At 45.1% G+C, this 21,833-nt stretch overlaps 3 protein-coding genes and 1 long non-coding RNA gene across 4 annotated transcripts in view; 3 read left to right on the top strand and 1 right to left on the bottom strand.

Annotated features, from left to right (window-relative positions):
• Window positions 1-5,555, top strand: part of syd (JNK-interacting protein syd) — a 47,335-nt gene extending 41,780 nt beyond the window's left edge. The window contains 2 exon segments of the mRNA XM_077662627.1: window positions 3,279-3,419; window positions 3,903-5,555. Coding sequence (XP_077518753.1) covers window positions 3,279-3,419; window positions 3,903-4,042 — 281 coding nt within the window. The 3' untranslated portion in view covers window positions 4,043-5,555.
• Window positions 1-21,833, top strand: part of LOC144128863 (E3 ubiquitin ligase Rnf121) — a 283,986-nt gene that overhangs the window by 223,419 nt on the left and 38,734 nt on the right. The window lies entirely within an intron of this gene.
• On the bottom strand, window positions 8,596-11,223 carry LOC144128860 (nucleolar protein 14-like). The gene has a single exon (XM_077662628.1). It carries the CDS (start codon window positions 11,151-11,153, stop codon window positions 8,682-8,684), a length of 2,472 nt encoding a protein of 823 aa, XP_077518754.1. The 5' UTR covers window positions 11,154-11,223; the 3' UTR covers window positions 8,596-8,681.
• LOC144130492 (uncharacterized) lies at window positions 11,575-14,546 on the top strand. The gene is made up of 3 exons (XR_013314111.1): window positions 11,575-11,945; window positions 12,698-12,791; window positions 14,053-14,546. It is a non-coding gene; the product is annotated as an uncharacterized LOC144130492 (long non-coding RNA).

Raw genomic sequence — 21,833 nt, 5'->3', positions numbered from 1 at the left:
AAGCACTCGCGATCATAAAAAATTGTGGCTTACCAATTGGAACAGCCGCGAATCACATAGCATGTGCACACAATATGAAAGCGCTTTATTTCACGGAAAAAAAATCACTAATTTTGGGCTGCTTTTTCCTCTGGGAAATGAAGTTTAAAACACTAGTTTCAATCTTCTCGAGACTGTCTAGGTGCGAGAGCCCAGTGCCTTCCATTTCGCCGCAACAGCGCCGAATCAGGCTGAACGCTGACGCCAGTTCAATGGCTGTGCACGGACGTGTTTCTTCGAAAACACAGTTGCCCTCGTTGTCGCTGGAATCGCTGTCTTGAACGCCAGCTATTCCGGCCACAATGTCCTCATCAGCGAGGTCGGCTACCGCTTGAACTTCGCTGTCAGCGTTAATGAAGTCATCAACAGTAACTTCGGGCGGGACGGTGCCGGAAAAATTGGACAAGTCGCGGAACGCGTCCTCCAAGCACTCATCGTCATCTAAAGCTTCCGGACATTCATCTCTGGCCACTTCAAGGCCTGCCTTGCCAAAACAGTTGGCTACTGTGGCCCTGCTTCACGTCGCCCCAAGCGCCGGTAATCATCTGGATCGCGCCAAGCAGGTCAATCTTCAGATCGGTTCCCATGCGGAGGTTTATGAGGAGCCGTTGAATAAGTCGCTTCCGATAGCCTACCTTGAATGCCTTTATGATACCCTGGTCGAGGGGCTGCAGTCTCGCTGTGGTGTTCGGCGGGGAGAAACTTCAATTCGATGTGCTGCAGCTTGCAAGTTGTTTAATGGGTCTCGAACAGTTGTCTACCAGAAGGCAAACTCGGCGGCCCGACTTGCCCAACTCAGCGTCCCAAGCCTGCAGCCATTCAACAAAAAGTTGACGTGTCATCCAGGCCTTCCTATTACAGCCGTAGCGGATGGGAAGCTGTTTACAGTTCTTGAAGCAGTGCGGTGACTTGCTCTTCCCGATCACGAATGGCCGTTAGCTTGCACGAGCCGTCCATGTTGGCTGCAATCAGCACCGACACACGCACTTTGCTCATTTTACCACCGTGGCATGTGGTTCCACGAAGAGTGAGTGTCTTATTCGGCAACATTTGCCAAAAGAGACCAGTTTCGTCTGCATTGAAGATTTCTGCAGGCGAAAACTTCTCAGTGATCTTCGGCCACTCCTCAGAAAGCCACTGCTGCATCTCCTGGCTGCTGACAGGCCCACTTTCGCCTGAAATGGCCTTTCCTACAATGCCGTGGCGGTTTTTAAACCGTTGCAGCCATCCAGTGCCACCGCAAAAGTTCTCTTCGCCAAGAGCCGTAGCAAACCATTTGGCCTTTTCGATTAAGGTAGGGCCATCCACGGGAATATTTTTCGCTCGGATTTCAAGAAACCACATGTAGAGTGCCTTCTCCACTTTGTCAAAAGCAGCAGGGCGCACACGACACGCTCCCGAGCGACTTTCCTCACCTGCTTTAAGCTTGACGTCCTGCTTGTTTTTTAACAACGTACTTAAAGTACTCCGCGGAATGCCGAATGCGTCTGCCACGGAGGACTTCTTTTGTCCATTCTCGACATGCCAGATTACTTCAAGCTTTCTTGCAAAGTCCAGATTCTTCCTCTTTTTTATGTCCGCGGATGCCATAGCTCACCAGATGACTGCAATCACACACGCTACACACGGCATGTTGAAACAGAGGTACGCACAACAACACGCACGATGTGCAGATGGAGCAGTCCGAGCGAAGCCTGTTCGAGCGACAGTCAACGGGGCTGCGAAGGAACGACAAAGGGAAAAGAAAGAAGAGAGCGGGGAAAAAGATCGGCGGAATATGCCGTCGAAGGCGCTATGTTCGTTTTTTGAGCCCTCTCTGGCTCTCTCGTCTCCCCTGGCCCACGAGCGACCGTGCCGACCCTTCACTCTCTCTCTCTCCCTTTTCCCAGGAAGCGTGGCTTGGAAACGTCGCCACGTCTCCATGCCGTGCACTCTCTTCGATGAGCTCCAATGCCCTTGCCCAATGCACACGCCGGCGGTAGAAGGAGGAGCGAGAGAGCTCGCGCCGGTGGGGGCGCAAGAATGGGGGAAAGGCTCTGCGTCTCCGTTGCTAGGCGACGGCCGCGCATGCGCAGAGGAGGAGCCTGCTGACTGACTCTGCGGAAAAGTTTACCTCTGAGGACCGGACACGAATGTCTTTGGGAAAAGCGCACCTTCCAGGGGCGCGGCGCAGCGCGCTGTTCGATATATCGAATGTCCAACGAAAATGGAATTCGATGTACTACGCAATTGTCCTATACTTTTACATAGTATTTTCAAGGGGGTAATCTGTGTGTTCGATATAGCCAATAATTCGAAATATGCGGGTTCGATATATCCGGGTTCGACTGTACATACAGATAACAGAGAGGGCATGATGAGCCTACCAGTAGCTTTGGGTTATAGGGATAGTGAAAGTAACATTTTAGAAGCAGTGAGGACAACTCATGCAATTATTGTTCTTAGTAAAAAATTGATTCTCTGGCTCTTGCTGGCTATGGTGATGTTTGTCTTGCAGCAGAAAGACGGATTTATTGGTGAGAAAATTGGATTTAAAAAGTCTTCCCACCAGTCAGTTCATACTCATCATGTGCTTACCAAAAAGGATGGGTTGCCACTGCTTTGAAGTGAACTGGTGAACTTGCGAAATCAACCGATGGTGGCGACATCTGTATTTAATTTTTTGGTATTTTCTAGCTTATAGAAGCACCGTCTTGGTGATGGTGGTCTATTTGTGGTAGAATGCAATACGCTATTGATACAGGCCAACCTTTATATTCCCGCAGTATCCCTTTAACACATCAGCAGTAGAGATGAGCAAGAGAAGACTTGTGTAGAGAAGAGTAGTGTAAAAGCAGAATGAAAAAAATTGCAGAACCCGTCACAGAAATTGGAACAGTTATAGCCTAGAACTGCTTACTGATGCTGATTTCAAGCTCGTGGAGGTTTGTAAAAGCTTTTTATTTGGAAAATCTTAGTTTTAATGGCACCCAGTGCAACACCCGCAGTGTGCACATACATACATGAAGGTACACCCCCCACACACACACTGAGAATTGAGGCTGTGTTTTATGGAGATTTTCACAGGTTGCCCTCGTATAATTGTTGAGGCTTATGTTCTTTGCTCTGTTTTGAGATTAAGACAGCAGAATTGGTCGAATACTGGTAAAGTTACCTTAATATTTTCATATAAGCATCAACCTTGTTTTTGAAACCGCTTGCAAGTTGCCATGTCAAAGATGTCATTTCTGCTTTTCCAGGCACTGGCGGAATGATCTCCTCAGACATGAAGGCGACGCCCGAGGAAAAAGCTGCAGACATAGCGCTTGGTTCCGAAGATGCGTCACCCAAATGCATGCTTGTGCTGTCCGGTGGTGAAGGTTACATCGACTTCAGAGTTGGTTAGTTACGATTTGAGTTAATACCACAGTGAATTTTGCTTTTATGTTCAGTTTCTTCATTTGTGCATGTATTTGAATTTGCCAAAATGTTCAACTATACTAAATTATCTGACTCAAGATTGTAGTGTATGCTCAGGGTATGTAGCTTTCTAGGTACCTGCTTGTCACTCTAGTTGGGAGCACTGGCAGGCAGCTCTAGATTTGACAGATTAGCTTTCTGCTTGGCTGCAAGCATTTATTGCATTTTAAATTGCAAATGGCACTGACATTGTTTCTTAAAAGTTTATTTTGGAGGCACCTAGAATTAATGCAGCAGGCGAGAGCTCTGGCATGGCCGATTTCTGAACCTGCATGATTTGACTTTGAACTAGCCAACTAGCTGGGCCATTCCATTGAGCATAAGGCTAGACAGTTGTTGGAGGGACCATCTGGGTGCTCTGATGGAGTTTGTGTCACTGACGAAGTGTTTTTTTCTTCCCAAAGGGGATGGTGAAGAAGAAGATTCAAGTGGTGACCGTATCGCAACGGGCGCTGGAACTTCTGCAGAGAAGAAACTTCACCAGGGTGTAGCCAAGGGCGAACGTAGTCATCTCATTGTTTGGGAAGTGGCCCTGAACGAGTGATTGCTACTGCCCATGAGGTCACAGAACTGCTTGGAATGGCAGGCCACCGAGGGACAGTGCCACTACTTCCCATTCCTTCCCTTGCCACTCACTGTTGACAGCCATGCTGGGCTCAATTGCTGCGGTCAGCTTCAGTTGAAATCTTCAAAAAGTGGTGGCAGTACTTTTGACACTGGCTCTGTGTCGGGCCTTGTTTTTAAGAGAGAGGACTTTGCAGAATGTGTGTGAAGCTTTTAAAGGGACACCATTTGGTTGGTTTCTTCAGTGCCCCTCTAGTTTTTAACTATTTTGATGAAGGAATTGCACGTTTCAACGCATTCAGTTTGTTGGTCGTGGTAGTGTGCAGTTTTGTGACAAAACTGCACTGCTTGGAAAACATTTTGTACAGATTTTTAGAACTTTTTCTTCAGTTTTTTTTTTACCGATGCGAGATCATTTTGCGAGGCAGGGTGTACTGTTCACTCAAGTTTTTCAAGCAAATGGGACTGATGATGTGAAAGTGATAGCAGTTTAAGATACTGTTGAAAGTGATAAGAGGTGCATTGATGCACATTTCACCAAGTTATTGAATGATAAGTGAGCTTTTGACGCGTTGCAGGTGTCTCTGCAGTGATGCAGAGAAGCAAAAAAAAAAAAGCTGAGCTCTACAAATGCTTTACGTATTGCGCCACATTGGCTTATACATACTATAAATACATAGATGTAGCATACATCATTCAGAAGTATACAAATATAATATATATGTATATGCTTACAGTGTGTGCAGTCAGACATTTTATTTCAACTGCCCTTTTTTTTTATGTGTTCTCTCTTCTTTCGGGCTGCATGTAAAATACTTTATATTTATACCTGCAGCGTGTGTCTGCGCGATGCACATGTACAGTAGCTTTCATTTGCCTGTTCCTGCGACAGAGCTGCCTCAAGCCATGCACCACAAGCCTTGAGCCTTGTACGTATAATCCAAAGCATAGCATCTGTTGTAAGTTTCCCTAGAAGAGCTGTCAGCTGGCTTGATTAAGGAATGGCTTATGTGTAGAAAGAGGAGTGCTTACTTTTTCATCTTGTATGTGGCATTATAAATGTTATGCTCATCCTAATGTTCCCAGCTTTTCTACTAAATTTAATCCTAGACATGTTGAGATTCTAGTGACTCGTCACGAAAGATAAAAAGTTGTCTTTCATGTGACCATTTCGCTTTAATTTTTTAAACCAAAAATGCCTCCTGTGGCTTTGGAAGTTTATTTCTTTTCTGTAAAGTGCTCAAACTTGCCATGCACGACAAGATCACCTCCTTGTTTGACTAGTTGTTATGATGACATGAAAGTTGCTGTCCAGTACAGAACGCATACCATGTTTGTAAAGCCTGTTCAAAGAATGTGCTCTTTTTTTGCTTGCATTTATAAGCGAGTGGAAGATCAATGCTATGAATTTATAAAGGAGGCAGCACATAAGGGCATAGACTCACAGATGTGGAATGGTTTTTATGCCTGAATAAAAAAGAACAGAGGCCAAACTGTCCTGTTTTTTTTTTTTTAACATGCAAGCCTCTACACACCTGCAAGCTAGATCACTAAGAAGAAATTTATCAGCCTGCAGTCATCAGTATGCCTCCGCTACAACAGGGCTCTTCGACAGCACATTGGCTCACTAGCACGATGAACAAAAATTTAGTTTCAGCATTCTATGTGCGTGTTTCACAATAGGAGGCCAAAAGCAATGTTTGGTTACAGCAATGCCAATAGTGATGAACATGCCTTGAAACTACCTACTGGCCATTGCAGACATCCGTGCTTTTTTTAAGATGAAAGAGTGAGGAGGTCTAGAAAGAATTTTTGTCAGAGATGGCTGTATATTCAGCCAACAAGAGGCAAGTGGAGTTCATCACACAGGCATCTGTTTTAAGGTACAAAATACTCTGCCAAACTCACAGTCTCGTGCCCTTGCTTTAAGCAGAATGATACTCTTCTCCTGGGAGCTCTTGGTTTGCATTAAATCGAAAGTTGCATTGACTTCAAGTTGAGCTTTGATGCATGGAAATTCAGTGCTGCTGCATCCCAGCCCCAAGTGAGTCAGTTCTGCTTCATCATCATCTTTATTCCTGGTTATCTACACAGCAGGACAAAGGCATCTCCCACTGATCCCCCATCAGTCCTGTCCTGTGCCAGCTGCGACCACTTTAACCCAGCAAATTACCTAACACTCTGCCATCCCGATACATTTTTCCTTTTCTTTTTGCCGCCGCGGTGGTTCAGTGGTTATCGCGCTCGGCTGCTGACCCGAAAGAAGCGGTTTCGATCCCGGCTGCGGTGGTCAAATTTTGATGGAGGCGAAATTCTGGAGGCCTGTGTATATGTGATGTCAGTGCACAGTAAAGAACCCCAGGTGGTCGAAATTTCTGAAACCCTCCAGTACGGCGTCCCTGATAGCCCGAGTCGCTTTGGGGCATTAAAACCTCAAAAAACAAACCAAACCAAACGAAACCATTTTCCTTTCTTCGAAATCCACCGTCCTACAAGAAATCATTGGTTATCTCATCTTAGTATTAATGCCTCGCTCAAGTCCATTTCTGCCAAGCATCAGTGACGCAATTTAACCGCGTAATCCACGCTGCTCTTTCGGTCTCTTGATCTTGCCCCTCACATTTTCCTTTCCATAGTCCTGCTATAGTCCATGATTGTAGCAGTCCTGCCTGTCCTCGCATGCAAAAGACATAATCAACTGCCTGAATGCATTGATAAGTTTAACTGGGCACTCCATGATACCGCAACTCCTTTACAGAAAGGTTGAGGAAGATAAAATTTTGTTCAGTGACTTGGGTCCATGTTGTGGAATCATGTGGACGAATTTACATGATTGGACTTGGGGACAGTCCGGTGGTTGCCTACAATATGGTCGATGTGGAGCACCAATTATGGCCTTGGCCATGGGTGGAGGAGGACAAAAGTTAACTTCCATGGCGCATCACCATGATGTGCTCTCACTGCTATATCACCACACAGGGATTAGTGTAGTCAAGATGCTTTTTCATCGTAGCTCAATAATTGGGCACATTTTCAACAATGCGGCAGTCCACCTAACCAAGTTGGTTGGAGAAGCCAAGAAAAATGTACCATCCTGCAAACCACACCATAGTTACTTCTTGAAAGGGAAGGCAAGTGACTCAAAAACTTCTGGGCTCCATTGCCAATGAGAGTAGCTTTGAAGCATGGAGTCAACAAGTGCTATGGTACCGACCTCTCGACTGAGACCACTGTTGGCTATACATATATACATACTAGTCTTGTAGCCGAATAGGTAGTTTTACTGTTCGTTCAGTTCCCCATTCACTGCCATTGTGCAAGTGGTGCTGTTATAGTTCATTTATTCGCAAACTGCATGATCCCAAAAAAGTACCTTTACAGGGTGGGAGTGCAATAAGCATATGTATACTAGACAAAAAGAAAAAACAAAGTTTTAACAACATGAATTCCCAGTCAAGTGCAGCAGGCAACCTAACATAACATACAAATAAAAAAATTCCAAAGAAGCCATATCAATTGTCTGTTGCTGCCAGATAGCAGAAAACACAGCTCTACTTTTCTTTACTGCGTGGAAACGTTTTGTACTTGTATGCAAGCTCAACTGAAATGCCACGTATTGTGCTGTGGGTAATAAATAAATAGCCTCGTCTGACCTCCTAAGTTGTTGACACCATTTGTTTTTGAATGAAACATGCAGCGTTAAGTTTTGATTCTTCGCAAGATAACATGCACAAGACAAAATGCACATCCTGGAATGTGCCTGGCAGTTTTCGTTAACCTGAAAAGTAGTCCAGTATGAAAATGTGCATGTGGCCCTTTCCCAAGTGGCATGGCTTAAGTTCTTGCTTTCACATTTTTTGATGCAGTAATAGACTGCACATGTGTAATGTACTGTCGGAAACAAAACTTTACGGGATGCGTGTTCATGGAAAGAGTTTATTGTAGCTCTACATCGTGACCAAGTCTCGTGGTATTCTTGCCAGTAGATAGAGCATGAATGCCTCCTCAAACCTTTCACGAGACTTAAGTGACCGCAGTGAAAGAAATGTTTTTTCTCATACTCGGGTCCCCTATACTTTTGAATGCAATGGTACCTCCAAATGCCATAAATTTGGTAATTCCATTTTGTACTGGATCCCACCAGTATTATATTTTTTCAGCCTCTTGCATTTAGGAGGTAGGCAAAATGCTTAGCAAAATCATCTGAATCTGGTTCCGAGCATAAGAGTAAGGAAACAGTTACGATTAACATGGTAGTTGGTGACCGATTACATTCAAGATAGTGCCGTGTCATAAATACAGCAGAGGGGAGAGGGGCGATTGGGGACGTAAATGTAGAATGCAGCTCAGGACAAATGAATGGCGTTTTAACAAGAATGTTTTCATTTCACAATCAAAGCTACTCGGGAACTGTGTCAGATTTACCTCTCGTAAGAGGCGTTTTCAAGCCAATGGCTGTCATGTTCCTTGCAGTGCACAGCTTTTTCATGCCACTGAGCAATGCACTTCACAATAAATACCAACAGAGAATGCTCTGGAAGGCAAGACATTCATATATTTACATGCAGACTTGCAAATACAAATGAGATATAGTACATGTTGGATGCGTATTAAATTATTTACATGCGATTGGACAGTTTTTCTTTCTTCCTCTTGAGGGCCTTGAATTCGCCTTCCTGGTTGGCCAGTTCCCTGTAGATGCGCTTCACCTTCTCTTTTCGTTCTGCGTCCTTTTCTAAGCGCTCTTTGAGGATGTGATGCGCCAAAAACTGGTTGTCTCTGCGGACCTCCCGCATTGCTCCTTTCATCTCCTTTTTGTACTGGTAGTTTAACTTCTTCAGTTGCACTTTCTTCTCACCACCTGAGAAGTGCTTGCGACCATCAAACTTCATGCTGAATTTGGGCTCCAAAAGCTGCTTCATTGGCGGTGGCTTCTTGCTTGGCCTCAGTGGCTTGCGTTCGATCTTGCGACCAAGCTGAGCCAGCGTGCTCCCTATCAAGTCCTTCAGTTTATCTGGGTATGGGGCATCCATGAGCTTCTGGCACACAACCGACAGGGAATCTGCGATTTCCGGGTATGAAGGCAGTGCCTCATACAAACTTGCACACTTTTCAACAAGCTTCACGCAGGCATAGACAACTTTTACCTTGAGGTCATCGCTCCATTCGAGTTGGTCATTTCCCAATGCTTTTAAAGGAAGCTTAAACTCAGTGCTGTTCAGACCCTTTGCACTACACTCATCTTCAAGCTTCAAGGCATCGTGGCAGAGGAGCCTTGCAAGAAAGGTGAGGAGCTCTGGTGAAAACCGCTTAGAATACGACACATACTCGAGGAATACATTGGCAACAAAGGCACCCCGCAAGAAATCGGCAGGGCACTTGAGTCCACAACAAGTCAGCATTTGACTTGCAAAGAGCATTGCTGGTGTCGCAACCACATGTGAAAAGTCTGAAACAGAGTAACACTGTCCCACAAGCTTTAGAAACACAAGCGTGCTGAAACTAGGGAACAACACGCTGAATTTGGCCTTTTTGTTTAAAAGGCCTTGAACCTCCTCCTGCTTTTCAGAAATCACATCAACAAGAAAGCGGCCACAGGTTAGCGGGGAAAGCTGCACCAAAGCATATATATGAGGGCACAGTTTATCAACTACCTGTATGTCTGCATCTGCTGTGTCACTGATGTGCTGAAGAAGAAACACAAAAAGCATTTCAAGTTTCTTGCGTGATGCTGCACTTGTTTTGTTGCTATTAATCATGCGCTCGATAAGGGCAGACTTTTCATCTGCAGTCTTTTTACCTAGCATCTCTGAAAACTCTTCTTCGGTATCAGGTACGTTTGCAACAGCTGTAGGTTTTTGCTTGTCTGCAACCTTTTCTTTAGACTTAACATCCACTTTGGAAGGTTCGTGGTTCTTAGCAGTGGCACCTTTGACAAGCAGAGCTGTTGTGTCTGAACTGTGTGGTAGGCTGCTAGCCTCATCCTCTTCATTGTCAGTGCCAATCTCCTCATCCGATTTTAGATCGGCATAGCTATCCTCATCGGACTCTTCACCTTCCTCCTCTTCAGAACTGCTCTTGTCACTCTGTGTTTGTTTCAAATCAGTGACAGGGACAGATTGCTCCACTTCATCCTCATCGCTGTCACTCGCCTCCGCGGTTCCAGTGATGCGCTCACGCTTATAAAAGCTGTCGTCCAGATCATCAGCGGAGGCGAACTGCCTCTTAACCTCTTTTTTTCCAGCAGTCCCTTGTGCTCTCAGTTTTCGTTCCTGCTCCAACTTTTCCAGGCGTTTCCTCTCCTCTCGGGCAACCTCGTCCTCCGTTTTAACCCTCTCGGAGGCCTTCCCAGCCAACGGTGCGAACCTGAGCTGCTTCACTAGCATATCGTAGTCGTCTGTGCTAGCCTCCTTGTCTCCGGCAGGCAGCTTCTTATTCTTTGAAGCAGCTAGAAGGCCTTGAAATTCTTTCCAGTCGCTGTCAAGCTTCTCAGTGAGCTCGAAGTTCTCGTCTTTCTCAACCTGCCTCTCGTGCTTGAGTTTCTTCGACTCTGCAATAAGCTTCTCGATGGCTTCCTTCCTCGACTTCACAGCATCGCTGCTGGGATCGGCCTTCGTGAGAAATCCGCCGAAATTGGTCTTATCGGCGAAGTCCCGGCCGAGCTTGTCGTAGAGATCCTCATCGTCACTGCGGGGATCGTCGTGGGTTGCCATATCGTTGATAGACTTTCCAAGATGCGTAAGCTCTTCCTCTTCATTGAGGCTGAAGACATTTTTCTTCTGCGAAATTTTGCGCTCCTGGGCCAATCGGGCTGCCATTTTATCGTCAGGATTCATGGCGGAATCGAACTCACCGATTCTCTTGTCCATGAAGGCGCTAGATTTATTCCGCAAGACATATTCCTGCAGTAGGGTCTCCTTACGCTTCTTGATTGCCTTGCTTCGAGAAACACCAAGAAGGCCACGGTCACTCTTCGACTTTCTACCAAGCACATCATGTTTTTGTCTGTTCACTTTCACCTCAAAAGGATTAACTTTTTCCGGTTCTTTAACTGGTTTAGTACCACGCTTTGCCTTTGCCTTTCCCTTCATGTTGCCGCCACGTGCCGCGCAACAGCCAGGCTAACGCGTTTCACACACTCACGCCGAATGCGCACGCACACCTGACCAGTGATGCCAACTCAGGTCAACGTTTTATCCCTAAAATGAACCCCCAAAAATCCCTAGATTGAAGAAAAATCCCTAGCTTTTAGTTCTTTACTTGTTAATGGGGCGATTACAGCTTTAACAAAGTCTCAACGCAGTTCTCGCTTTATTCCATGTCTTGTACATTTTATCAGAGATAAATAAATGTGTGTTAGCCGCAACTGTAGCTTTTTTCTTAATTTTTTGTAAAATTGCAATGCATAGAAGGTCCACAGAAGGCACCACCAGATAAAGGGGGCGTCAGCAACGACGCTCTCCTAGGGAGCCTACATGTCGCGCCCCCTCCCGGCTTAGGGTGGTGACTTCCTTTGACACAGCACATGCCGCCTCCCGCTAAGACCCATGTTGCCAGCGCGTGTGTTGTCATGGTTACGGGAAGACGCCGCGCCATCTTGTTCCCCGCCGTGCATAGGCGCGCATTAGCTGCTGCAGCAGTTGCGTCTTCATCGCCGTTCATCGTTGAGTGGGACAGTCATATGTTGTCGGTTGTTGCACTAAGTGCGCCAGGAAGCTTACGCAGCAGCAATGCCCGGGTGTTGCGTTCCGCAGTGCTCGAACCACTGCAGGAAGGGCACACGGATGTTTCGTTTCCCGGCTGACTCCAACCGAAGAAAACGTTGGCTGGCACAAGTAAAGCGAGACTGCTGGGAACCCACTGCTGCCTCTCGCATATGTTCTGTGAGTACCGTACCTTTTTCTCTTTTGTTACCTGCTCGCTTGTTATGTTTGGTGTACTGTGCTTCACGTTTACGATAATTAAACCACGGCCGCCTCGAACGGCGTGCGCGGCGTGGGTTTGATAACAGGCTACGCATTGCGGGCGTGGGTGCAATCTTCTCGTTAGTTTTTAGATGCGCTGGCGGCGTGTCTCGAGCACCAAGGGCGAGAAGCAACGGTTCGCATTCGCCCTCGCTGACTGTAATTCTCACGCGAGTGCACTCACGATATATTGGCGCCCGCTTCCTTGTTTGCGCTGTAATACATGCGCCAAGACTCATGTCAGAGAACATGACTGAGGTAGTGAAAATAAATTTCTACATCTCTCTGACATTGTACGCGTTCGCTGTTTCGTGAGCGCTGTGGTCGGAGAAACTTATTTTCAGTCAGGTCTGGTTATCTAGGCACCGTTCTGCTGTACGCCGCTATTCGGTAGAAAAAGATTGGAAACCCAAGATCAGACTAAAAGAACACATTTTGTATATGCCCGGTTACTGGCATGCATATGAAGCCTTTAGGAAGCCCTTATCCAGTTTTTTTAGCTTGGCACTATAGCCTGGTAAAAGACAGCATGTGAAAACATTACAGCAGGTAGAAACAGCTCTGTAGTTGTAACGCTAGTCATGTTCCGGTTTGCAGCATTTGTCACAGTTATGTGCAGGTATGAATATACTTCTTGATGCTTATGAAGTACTTGCTGCCATTCATTTCAGGCACATTTTGAAGAAACAAGTTTCGAGCAAAACAGACAGGATGGCTTAAAGAAGCTAAGGCCAGATGCGGTTCCCACACTTTTTACTTATCGAGGTAAGCTTCTAATTTTGATCCATCTCTTAAATACAAACTCTGCCTCATTCATATGAAATGTTTGCAAAGAAATTTGTCTACACGTATACGGTAGTGCTGTGGTTGCTTTGTGCAAGCTCAAAAATGTGCGCTCATCTGCTTTTAGAAGGCTGCAAAGAAAGGTTCATCACCATCAGCATTTCAAGGTCCATAGCAGGACGAAGCCTATCCTACTGACTTCCCTTTAACCGGTTCCTGTGCCATCTGTGGCCACATTATCCACACAAACTTCTTGGTCTATTGATATGGCTTTTATATCCAAGCATTCCTACAGCGCATGTTTGCATCAGCATCTAGATCCCTAGCTAGAAATTTGTTGGGATCCATGCAATTCATTTCTTGTAAAACTAAATCGCGGGCATAAAAAAATATGTATATTGCACGTTATTGTAGGATCATGCATTCGAACAGCACCTTCAAACATAAAATCACCTTAAGCCGTGTTTTAACGGCTTCTGCATTACCTCTGGCTCATTTTTCACTGTAGATTGAAAAAAAAATGAATGAATGACAATTGAAATCTTCCGTGTAAGCCATAAAGGTATAAAGTATGGCACTAAACAAAACTTTTGCCACCTAACTCTCTGCCTACCCCTACTATATTTGCTTTTCTTGAACACCCACTGCTTCCCTAAGGGACTACTGTTTATCTTCTCTACACATTGAATGCACTCATATATATGATACTAAGATCCAAAACGTAACACACAGATATAGCCTTGTATTCAAAGAGCACAAGGCCACCTATAGTGTGTTTATACTTTGTATAGCATCGTTTTTTCTTTATAATTCACCCGACGCCTGCGAGAAAGGGGGCGTCTAGAATCAAACAAATATCCTAAAGCAGACTGCATACTGTGCTGTCTCATTTGTTCTATGTCACCTGGCACAGAAGCTAAAATGGCAAAATTCAGGACGATTAGTAATTCTAGTTGCATCAATGGTACCTCAGCTGCTAACACAACCTGCTGTTGAGCACAATTTTGCACGACTGAATCATTGCCAGTTGTAGCATGCTTTCCGACGCTGTTAAATATGCACTGGCGGTAAGAAATCTAAAGCCCCCCAGTACAGCTTTGGGATCTTAAAACCCAACTGATATTACTACTCCTGAAGTTTATTTGGAAGTTTTATGCAGGTACTAGGTTGCTCTTCTGTAAATGCAGAATTTCTGCAGTTCTTGAGTGTAGTGCTACCCTATTGACTGAATTTTTTATTTCAGCCATCCCGAAACACCGGAAGCCTCCGAAGAAGCGGTCTTGCTTTCGTCCGGCCACGCCAACGCAAAGCCCAGTACTTGACCCCACCGGAAATGAACCATGTGGTAGTGCTGCTCTAGAGCCTGTCTTCGCATCAACAGCCGAACAAACACAAGACTCGGCTGTGAGTGACAGCATGAGTTCCCAGGACACTGTCAGTCCACTACAATGTGCTCAGGTACCAGGGTATGATCTACCTTTAACAACCACCTTGCTGCCGCCCAAAGCTGTCGACACTGTTATCTATGCAGACAGCATTGCCCATTCCTTTCTGAGAACAGATAAAGCCAGTGGGGAAGATTCCACTGATGCAAGTCGACTTCCTCTGCCCGCAGCTTCACCCATGGAGGCCGAATCCTTAAGCGCTGAAAGGTCACAGCATAGTAATGAGCGATCAAGTAAAGAAATACCTCAAGCTGCATTCACACTTGGTTCAAGTACGGCTTCAACTGACTTGTCTCTTCAAAGACAGAATGCTGAGCTGAGAAAGAGAAATAAGGACTTGGCCCAAAAGTACAGAAACCTACAGAGGCTTCACGAGCAAACAAAGAGAAAACTGCGCAGTCTTGTAAAGAAGTCACAGTCGCCACAACAAAAAATGATAACCTTGGAACAATTACCGTTCCTCAAACACGACCAGAGAAGGGCTTTGACGGTGAAAACTACGAAGGGCCTTAAGTGGTCTGAGAAGACTATTCGAGAGGCCCTTCAAATAAAGCACGCATGTGGAACAGCAGGCTATGAATTATTAAGATCATTATCATATCCACTGCCATGCAATAGGACATTAATACGAAGGCTTCAAAATATTAAATTTTTGCCTGGAGTTCTTCATGAAGTTTTTCAATGTCCTGAAATCCAAAGTAGCCACAATGCAAGACATAGAAAAAGACTGTGTGCTCTTCATGGATGAGATGGAAATCTCCCAAGGATTTGACCACGATCGCTCGCTTGATTGCTTTTTTGGGAGCACTACATTGCCGGAGTCCGCTACAGATGTTGCCAACCATGCTCTTGTGTTCATGGTTGGTGGCGTGAACACGAGATGGAAACAGGTTATCGCCTATCACTTCACTGGAAGGTCGATAGATGGCTCTATTTTGAAGGACATTGTGTTCCACTTGATTGAGCTTTGTTTTCAAATCTCGCTTAGAGTGCTTGTTGTCACAAGTGACATGGGAGCTGCCAACCGTGCAGTTTGGCGCCTGCTTGGCTTGTCCAACCACAGAAAGTCACAGACTGCCTGCTGTATTCCGCACCCGCACCTCCGTGGCAGGCAACTATTCTTTATGGCTGACCCCGCCCACGTCTTGAAGAACATCCGTGCCCAACTACTCCGAGTGGGAGAATTCACTCTGGGTGAAGAAACTGTTAAGGAACAAAGTCTTCCTTCTGGCACTGTCAAGGTGGAGCATGTTGAAGCAGTGTTGAAGTACGACTGTCAAAGTGAGCTGAAGATTGCAAATAGGCTGTCGGAAATCCACATCAGCAGTGGACATTTCACTACCATGAAAGTGAACATTGCTGTGCAATTGTTCCGTGAGGCTCCTGCTGCTATCCGATATTTAATCCAACAAAAAATTTTGCCCCCCGAAGCAGAGGCTACAGCGTGGTTTTTTAACCTCGTGAGCAGGTGGTACACCCTTATGTCGGCCAGACATCCGGTTGTTGCTCTGAGCGATATAGATCCTTCAAAGCATAAAGAGGCCACTGCGCTTTTGGAACTGACGTGCAGCACTTTCCGTCAAATGAAAATGGGAGCAACGGCACATTGGAAGCCTTCACAAGCTGGCCTTCTGGCATCGACCACTGTTGCTCTCAGCCTGTCGCAAGACCTCTTGGACAACCAAAGCTACAAGTATGTGCTTCTTGGCCGGCTCGTACAAGATTGTCTCGAAAACATATTCTCTGTGTTGAGACTCAAGAAGCCGGTCCCTAGTGCATACGACGTTAAGTGTGCACTGAAGCTGATTTGTGTTGGACAGTTCATGCACACACCTACAAATTCTAGCTACGAGGTTGATGACAGCTTGCATCTAGCTGACCTCCTTGACCCAACTATCCAGAGACATGAAGGACAAAACCAAGAGCCTGAAGAGCTAGAAAACCTGTTTGTGTGTGCTCTCACAGAAGCAGAATGTGACATTCTTGCTTATCTAGGCGGATTCCTGGTCAAGTCTGTCATGAAGTCCATTGGTAACTGTAGTGACTGCAAAAATGCCCTTGTTGGAGATGCTACAAATCAGTATAGCAATCTTATTAAGCTTAAAGAGTACGTGAAAAATTCTGAGAACCTCATTTATCCAACGCAAGCAGTGATTAATGTCCTTATAGAATGTGAGGAGCAGTTTAAGACTTTTGCAGATATGAAGGAAATCATGGTGCTCAAAACCCCATTTGCTAGCATTCTGAATGCCCTGTGCAAGGCTGTCAAGTTGAACTTAGGTTGCTGTGAAACACATCATGCTCAGGCAGGGAAGGTCCTCCTGACAAAATATGTGAGGACAAGACTGAGGATCCATCTACGACAGCAGCATGCACAGAGGGTGGATGGAATGTCTAGCAAAACATGTGCCGCAACAAACCTGGTCTGAACTCTGAGAAGGATGGTAACATCATATGCTTAGATGCTTGCAGTCAGCTAGTTAATGATTTGGCCTTGCTTTCGTTGTTTTTCTATAGTTTGACACAACTGAAGAAAATAGGGGAGATGTCCTTAAAGAATTCTATCCAGCCAATGGCGCCAACCGATTTTCATGACACCATGTTTAATGCTGGGAAGTTGCATCGCTGGGAGTGGCAGATGAACGGCAGTTAACCGTGGCTTAATCGGATTGACCGCGTTGTCATGAAAATCGGTCACTGCTATTGGCTGGAGGGAAACGGTCGGGGGGCATCTGCCACTACTTCCTTGGGTTGTACCCGAATATAGCACTCTGACACTTTCACTGTGTATGTCGTGTGTACTTTGCTCGCCTGTAAATTGTTCACGTCTTTCAGCATATTTTTATGTCACCTCTCTGTAGCAAGCTGTTGCTTGCAGATTGTGTGCACTAACCAATGAAGCTGCTTTGCTTCAGTCAGCATTTGGAAATAGCAAACTGATTTACAGTGCGTGACACTAGTGTGTTCATCAAAGGTGAAGTTTTTAGGAGCAAGTGTTGGAACTAGATGCAAATGTGTAAACCACTGTTTCAAGTCTTTTGTGAAGTGCGTAACACTCTTATTTTTGTGGCTGGAGCATCACTACCATGCCTTGCATTATTTAGGGGCTGTAAAACATACGCTCCCACAGAGTTGCCGTGGTGTTTCTCATTATCATTTGAGTTGTTTGCATTACTAGTCCTGCTAATTTAGCCCATTTATTGTGTCCTCTGTACTGCACTCATGCAATTTGTTCATGGCTATCAGTATATTTTGTTTTATGTAGAAGTGTTCATTGAGCAACGAAGCTGCTTTACTTCGGTCAATGTTTAAAAATAATAAGCCTGTTTGCAATTACACCATCAGTGTGCGCACCAGATATGTTTTACAGGAGTGACTGATATGTGTACAAAAATTTCACTGGTTTCACAGATGCTGATAATGGAAGAATGTAATTTCATATGCACTTTAGCTGGCTGCGGATGCTTATATATTCTGTCAGTTTGCTTGAGAAAGAATATGAGCACCTCCCCTTTAATTGACAGTTGCCAGAAGTGTGTCGGCAATAAAAGAAGCTTCTTGAATGTTTACACGAAGGCGTCTGAAAATGTCATTTGGTTTCTTGATTTTAGGTTTTCTCACTTGTCCCATTGTTTGTATTGCTCCTCTTTCTCTGATTCCATTCCAGCAAGTCTCATGTTACACTCTGAACATTTGAGCCTCCTACTGAACACCCTGTGTAAGTTAGTTTCTCAGCACACGTGGAAAAATGGTAGGCAATGTGAAATGAAGCACTGCTTTAATGTTAACTCAATGGCAATCTGTACAAAACTAAGACGCTTACAACACTCGATCTTAATTTGTTAACATCAGCCTGAAGATTCCCTAAATTTTTTTAAGTATGTTTATACCTTTTGCTGAAGCTACAGTGTGCTAGTATGGGGTTGCATAGCTCATTGCGTAGAGCATGTGTAATTGCTCACAGAAGAGCAAAATGCACAAACTAATGGTACATTGCACACGCAAATGCCATTGTGATGTCGGTAATAGAACTACTGGGGCACTTAAGTCTCTTCCCGTGCTGTGAATGCATAAGCATTAGGTGCTACTGTTTTGCTTCTGTTGCGTGGTTTTATTTTGAACCTACATAGACCAGCGTTAGCTCGGTTTACCGTTACATTTTCGATTCTACTCATCGAGACCTTTCAACGATATATGACGATGCTATAGCATTAGGTTCAATTTTAAATCAAATAAATAATTAATGGTAATTAAGACCTGCGATTACTCCGGTGGAATTATACTCGACATAAGCTATCCAACGATATATAGCTTGATGATGGAGCATAACGATTGATTTTTAATCACGGTTATCTAATTAATGGTCGGTAAGACAAGATTAGTTCAGTGCAATTGCACTCAACATAAGCTATCCAGCGACTTAGTGATGTAGCGTAAATTTCAATTACATTACAATTAACTAATTACCGGTAATTAATTGAGACCTACAATTAGTCCGGTGCAATTATACTCGACATAAGCTATCCAACGATAGAACACTTGCGGCGATTATGCCCGACATAAGCTACACAGCCACTACGGCCACATTCTGTACAGGCCGCGCATGAACCAAGTAATTGATAAGCATTAAAAAGTGGGCCTGCGTAATCTTTTGATTACCGTCATAACATTAAATTCTGAACGCCCAACACCTAAGCTCGGTTAGTGCTCATCGTGAGGAGGAACCCTTTTTACGTAATTGATAAGCGCTGCCTTTTGGCGCGATGACGCGCGCAGAGGAGAGACCCGTTCGGAGTGTAATGCACCGTCGCTGAGAACTGCTCTATGTCGTCGGAACGGCGTCATCTGTTGGTACTAACTTCGAAAGAAACGCCGATAAACTAGAATATAAACTAATGTTGTAGATCGCCCCAGCGACCACGCCACTGAAAGCCGGGGATGCTCTCTTCAAGGGGAACAACATGGCTGCCCGTCATGTTTAGCGGCCGTTTTCGGCAACACTGGGAGAGATGTCACCACCCTAAGCCAGGCGGCAGGCGGCATGTATGTAGGCTCCCTACGCTCTCCTGACTCCCCCTCTATCTGAAGTAAAATTCGAGCAAACGACTCCTGTTTCACCGCACCGCCTTTTGAGCTGCTCCTTCAGCAGGCTCATCTTTACGCGCAAAGAACCCTTGCAGCCCTTTGTAAATAGAATGGAGTTGAACCCAAGTTGAAAGAGCTTCCATTGTTTGCTAAGCCCCCTTAACGCATCAAAGTGTTTTGTTCAGACAACATTAACAGTCTTTTTAAGATGCAGACAGAAAGACGAACATGTTTGACTTCGTGAAAGTTCCCTTCTCGCCTCAAACAGAACACTGATTGAAATGGCGTACCTCACCGCCCAGTACTTTATTTATCAAAGTTTCAATCAAAGATCGTCAAACAGTAGTTGGAGCGACTAAGAAATGACATCACGAGAACTTGACATCCTCAAAAATCTAGTCTTGCTAGTTATATAGCAGTGATTCAGACGTAGAGTTGGTAATTACAAAATCAGGAAATGGTTCCTTAAAACTGAGAATATATATGTTGTTTTGGAATTGAGCAGCACGTTGAAACGAAGCGGTCTAGCAAACGTGAAGAATGCTTTTCTTTTTTTAAAAAAAAAGCTGCACAGATCGAAGCACTTTCTTCAATAACATAAAAACACGTACGATGCAAATGATACTGTATTCAGAAATAACGTAAACGCGCGTGCAGTGTCGATGCTGACACTTTAAGATATATCTTTCTTAACTCTCTAGATTTATTATATGGCGCACGAACAATTAAGGATCATTAGACGCGCACACAATCTTAGTCTTAATCATCATACATATCTTTGTTCATCCTCTTCAAATGAGAAGGAGTGATCCTGAACTTGTAACAGCAGCTGTCCATCAAGGCTCTTTTTGCACAACGCTTCTGTTGCACAACCGCACAACGCTTCTGTTGACAAGATCTGTTTCTCTGCTTTGTTTTCACCAAGTTGACTTGCGAAAACACGCGTTCGACAGCGGCGCTGTGTGGCAGGCATAAAACTTGACAGCAGGGGGTACTCTTGTGAACCGTCTCCTTTTTTCATTTGAGACACTTTGTGCCAGAACTGGCTCGCAGTCAAGTCAGCGTAGTCGCTCAGCTCCATGTTGCGGAGAAGTCGCCATTCCCTGTCCAGTTCATGCACTTATTCGTTTTCTTTCACTATCAGAGGAAAGGAGACCGCAAGCGACGCGATTTATGGCACTGTCTTTCCCAGGACAACTTTCGGGTCTATAATGTTTTTCATGTGTTCACTTTTTAGGGGGAACCGCAGGTAGATCTGATAAGCTGCTTCAACAAAAAAAAAAAAAACTCTAAACACCGCAGCCGAAAGTTGTGAACCTGATTATCGTTTAAGCCGTGCGTGTTACCGGCTAGTGCGACAGTCGGCTTTGCTTCGAGGTAAATTTCTTCCAATGGCAGGAACTTGGCTGGGTCTTTGTACCGCACATCGGACAACGCTGTGGCCTCCAAGCAGTCCCGCTTGATGTAGCATTCAAGTATGCATTTCAGCATGGCCGAAACTTTTTCATGGAGCAAGTGGATTCTGGTTTCTTCCGACTGCATTTCCTTATTTAGGTTAGTGAAAAAAGGCAGGACATACTCAAGGAACTCGAGGTAGAGTTTTGTTGACGGGTCAATCAGTTTTTCCAGAATGGCTTCTGCAGCAAGCATGCAGGCGGTCGTCAGTGGCGGCTTTTTTGAAAAACAAAATCAGGGCAGGCATCTGCTCAAGTAAGCGTGTCACAACAACTTGTAGAGACAGCCACCTTCTTTGGCTTCGGTGCAACAGCTTGTGTGGTTTCACCTCTGCAAGCTTCTGGAATTCTTGGAAGGCAGATGTCTGCTTCGGCGACAAAAAGTAGTTGAAAACATCGCGTGCCAGATCCTCAACTCCTCTCGGAAGTGTTTTACATGCATACGAGGCGCACAGATGGAACGAATGACAAACGCACTTCATAATGAAGAGGCCTGCATGGAATTTCTGCCTGTAGCAGCGATGCGACGGAATGATGTGCACCCATGATCACGTTCGCTCCGTCGGCCGCAAAACCAATCAAATTTTTGTCGTACGGAATTTCCGCAGCACTGAACACTGCCTTCAGGCTAGTGTATAGAGAGAGCTGGCAGTCGCATCACTGAGTGGTACTAAGTCCAAAAACGCATCTATTATGCCGCCGTCAACGTTCATTACTCGGGCGACGAGGGACAGATGCTTCGCTGTTGCCTTGTCAGTGGATTCGTCGACTAGAAGGGAGAACTTTTGTTTGCGCAAAAGCTCGATCACAGAGCTCTTCGCGACTCTCCTCTCCAAACACATTCTTTATGATGGCAGCGCACTTTGTCCGGCGGCAACTTAAGTTCTTTGCAATCTGCGAGTCGTCACACGAAGCTTTGACATCAACTAAATGCCCCATGGCATTAAAGGGTAGATTGTGTTCCGTGATAAACGCCGCAAGCCTTATTTCAGCCTCTTTGACAGATTTGTCTACTTGAGTTTGCCCACTTATTGAAGGCA

The sequence above is a fragment of the Amblyomma americanum genome, chromosome 4 (assembly GCF_052857255.1).
Source record: "Amblyomma americanum isolate KBUSLIRL-KWMA chromosome 4, ASM5285725v1, whole genome shotgun sequence".
Taxonomy (NCBI): domain Eukaryota; kingdom Metazoa; phylum Arthropoda; class Arachnida; order Ixodida; family Ixodidae; genus Amblyomma; species Amblyomma americanum.
This window is presented reverse-complemented; position numbering and strand designations above follow the sequence as displayed.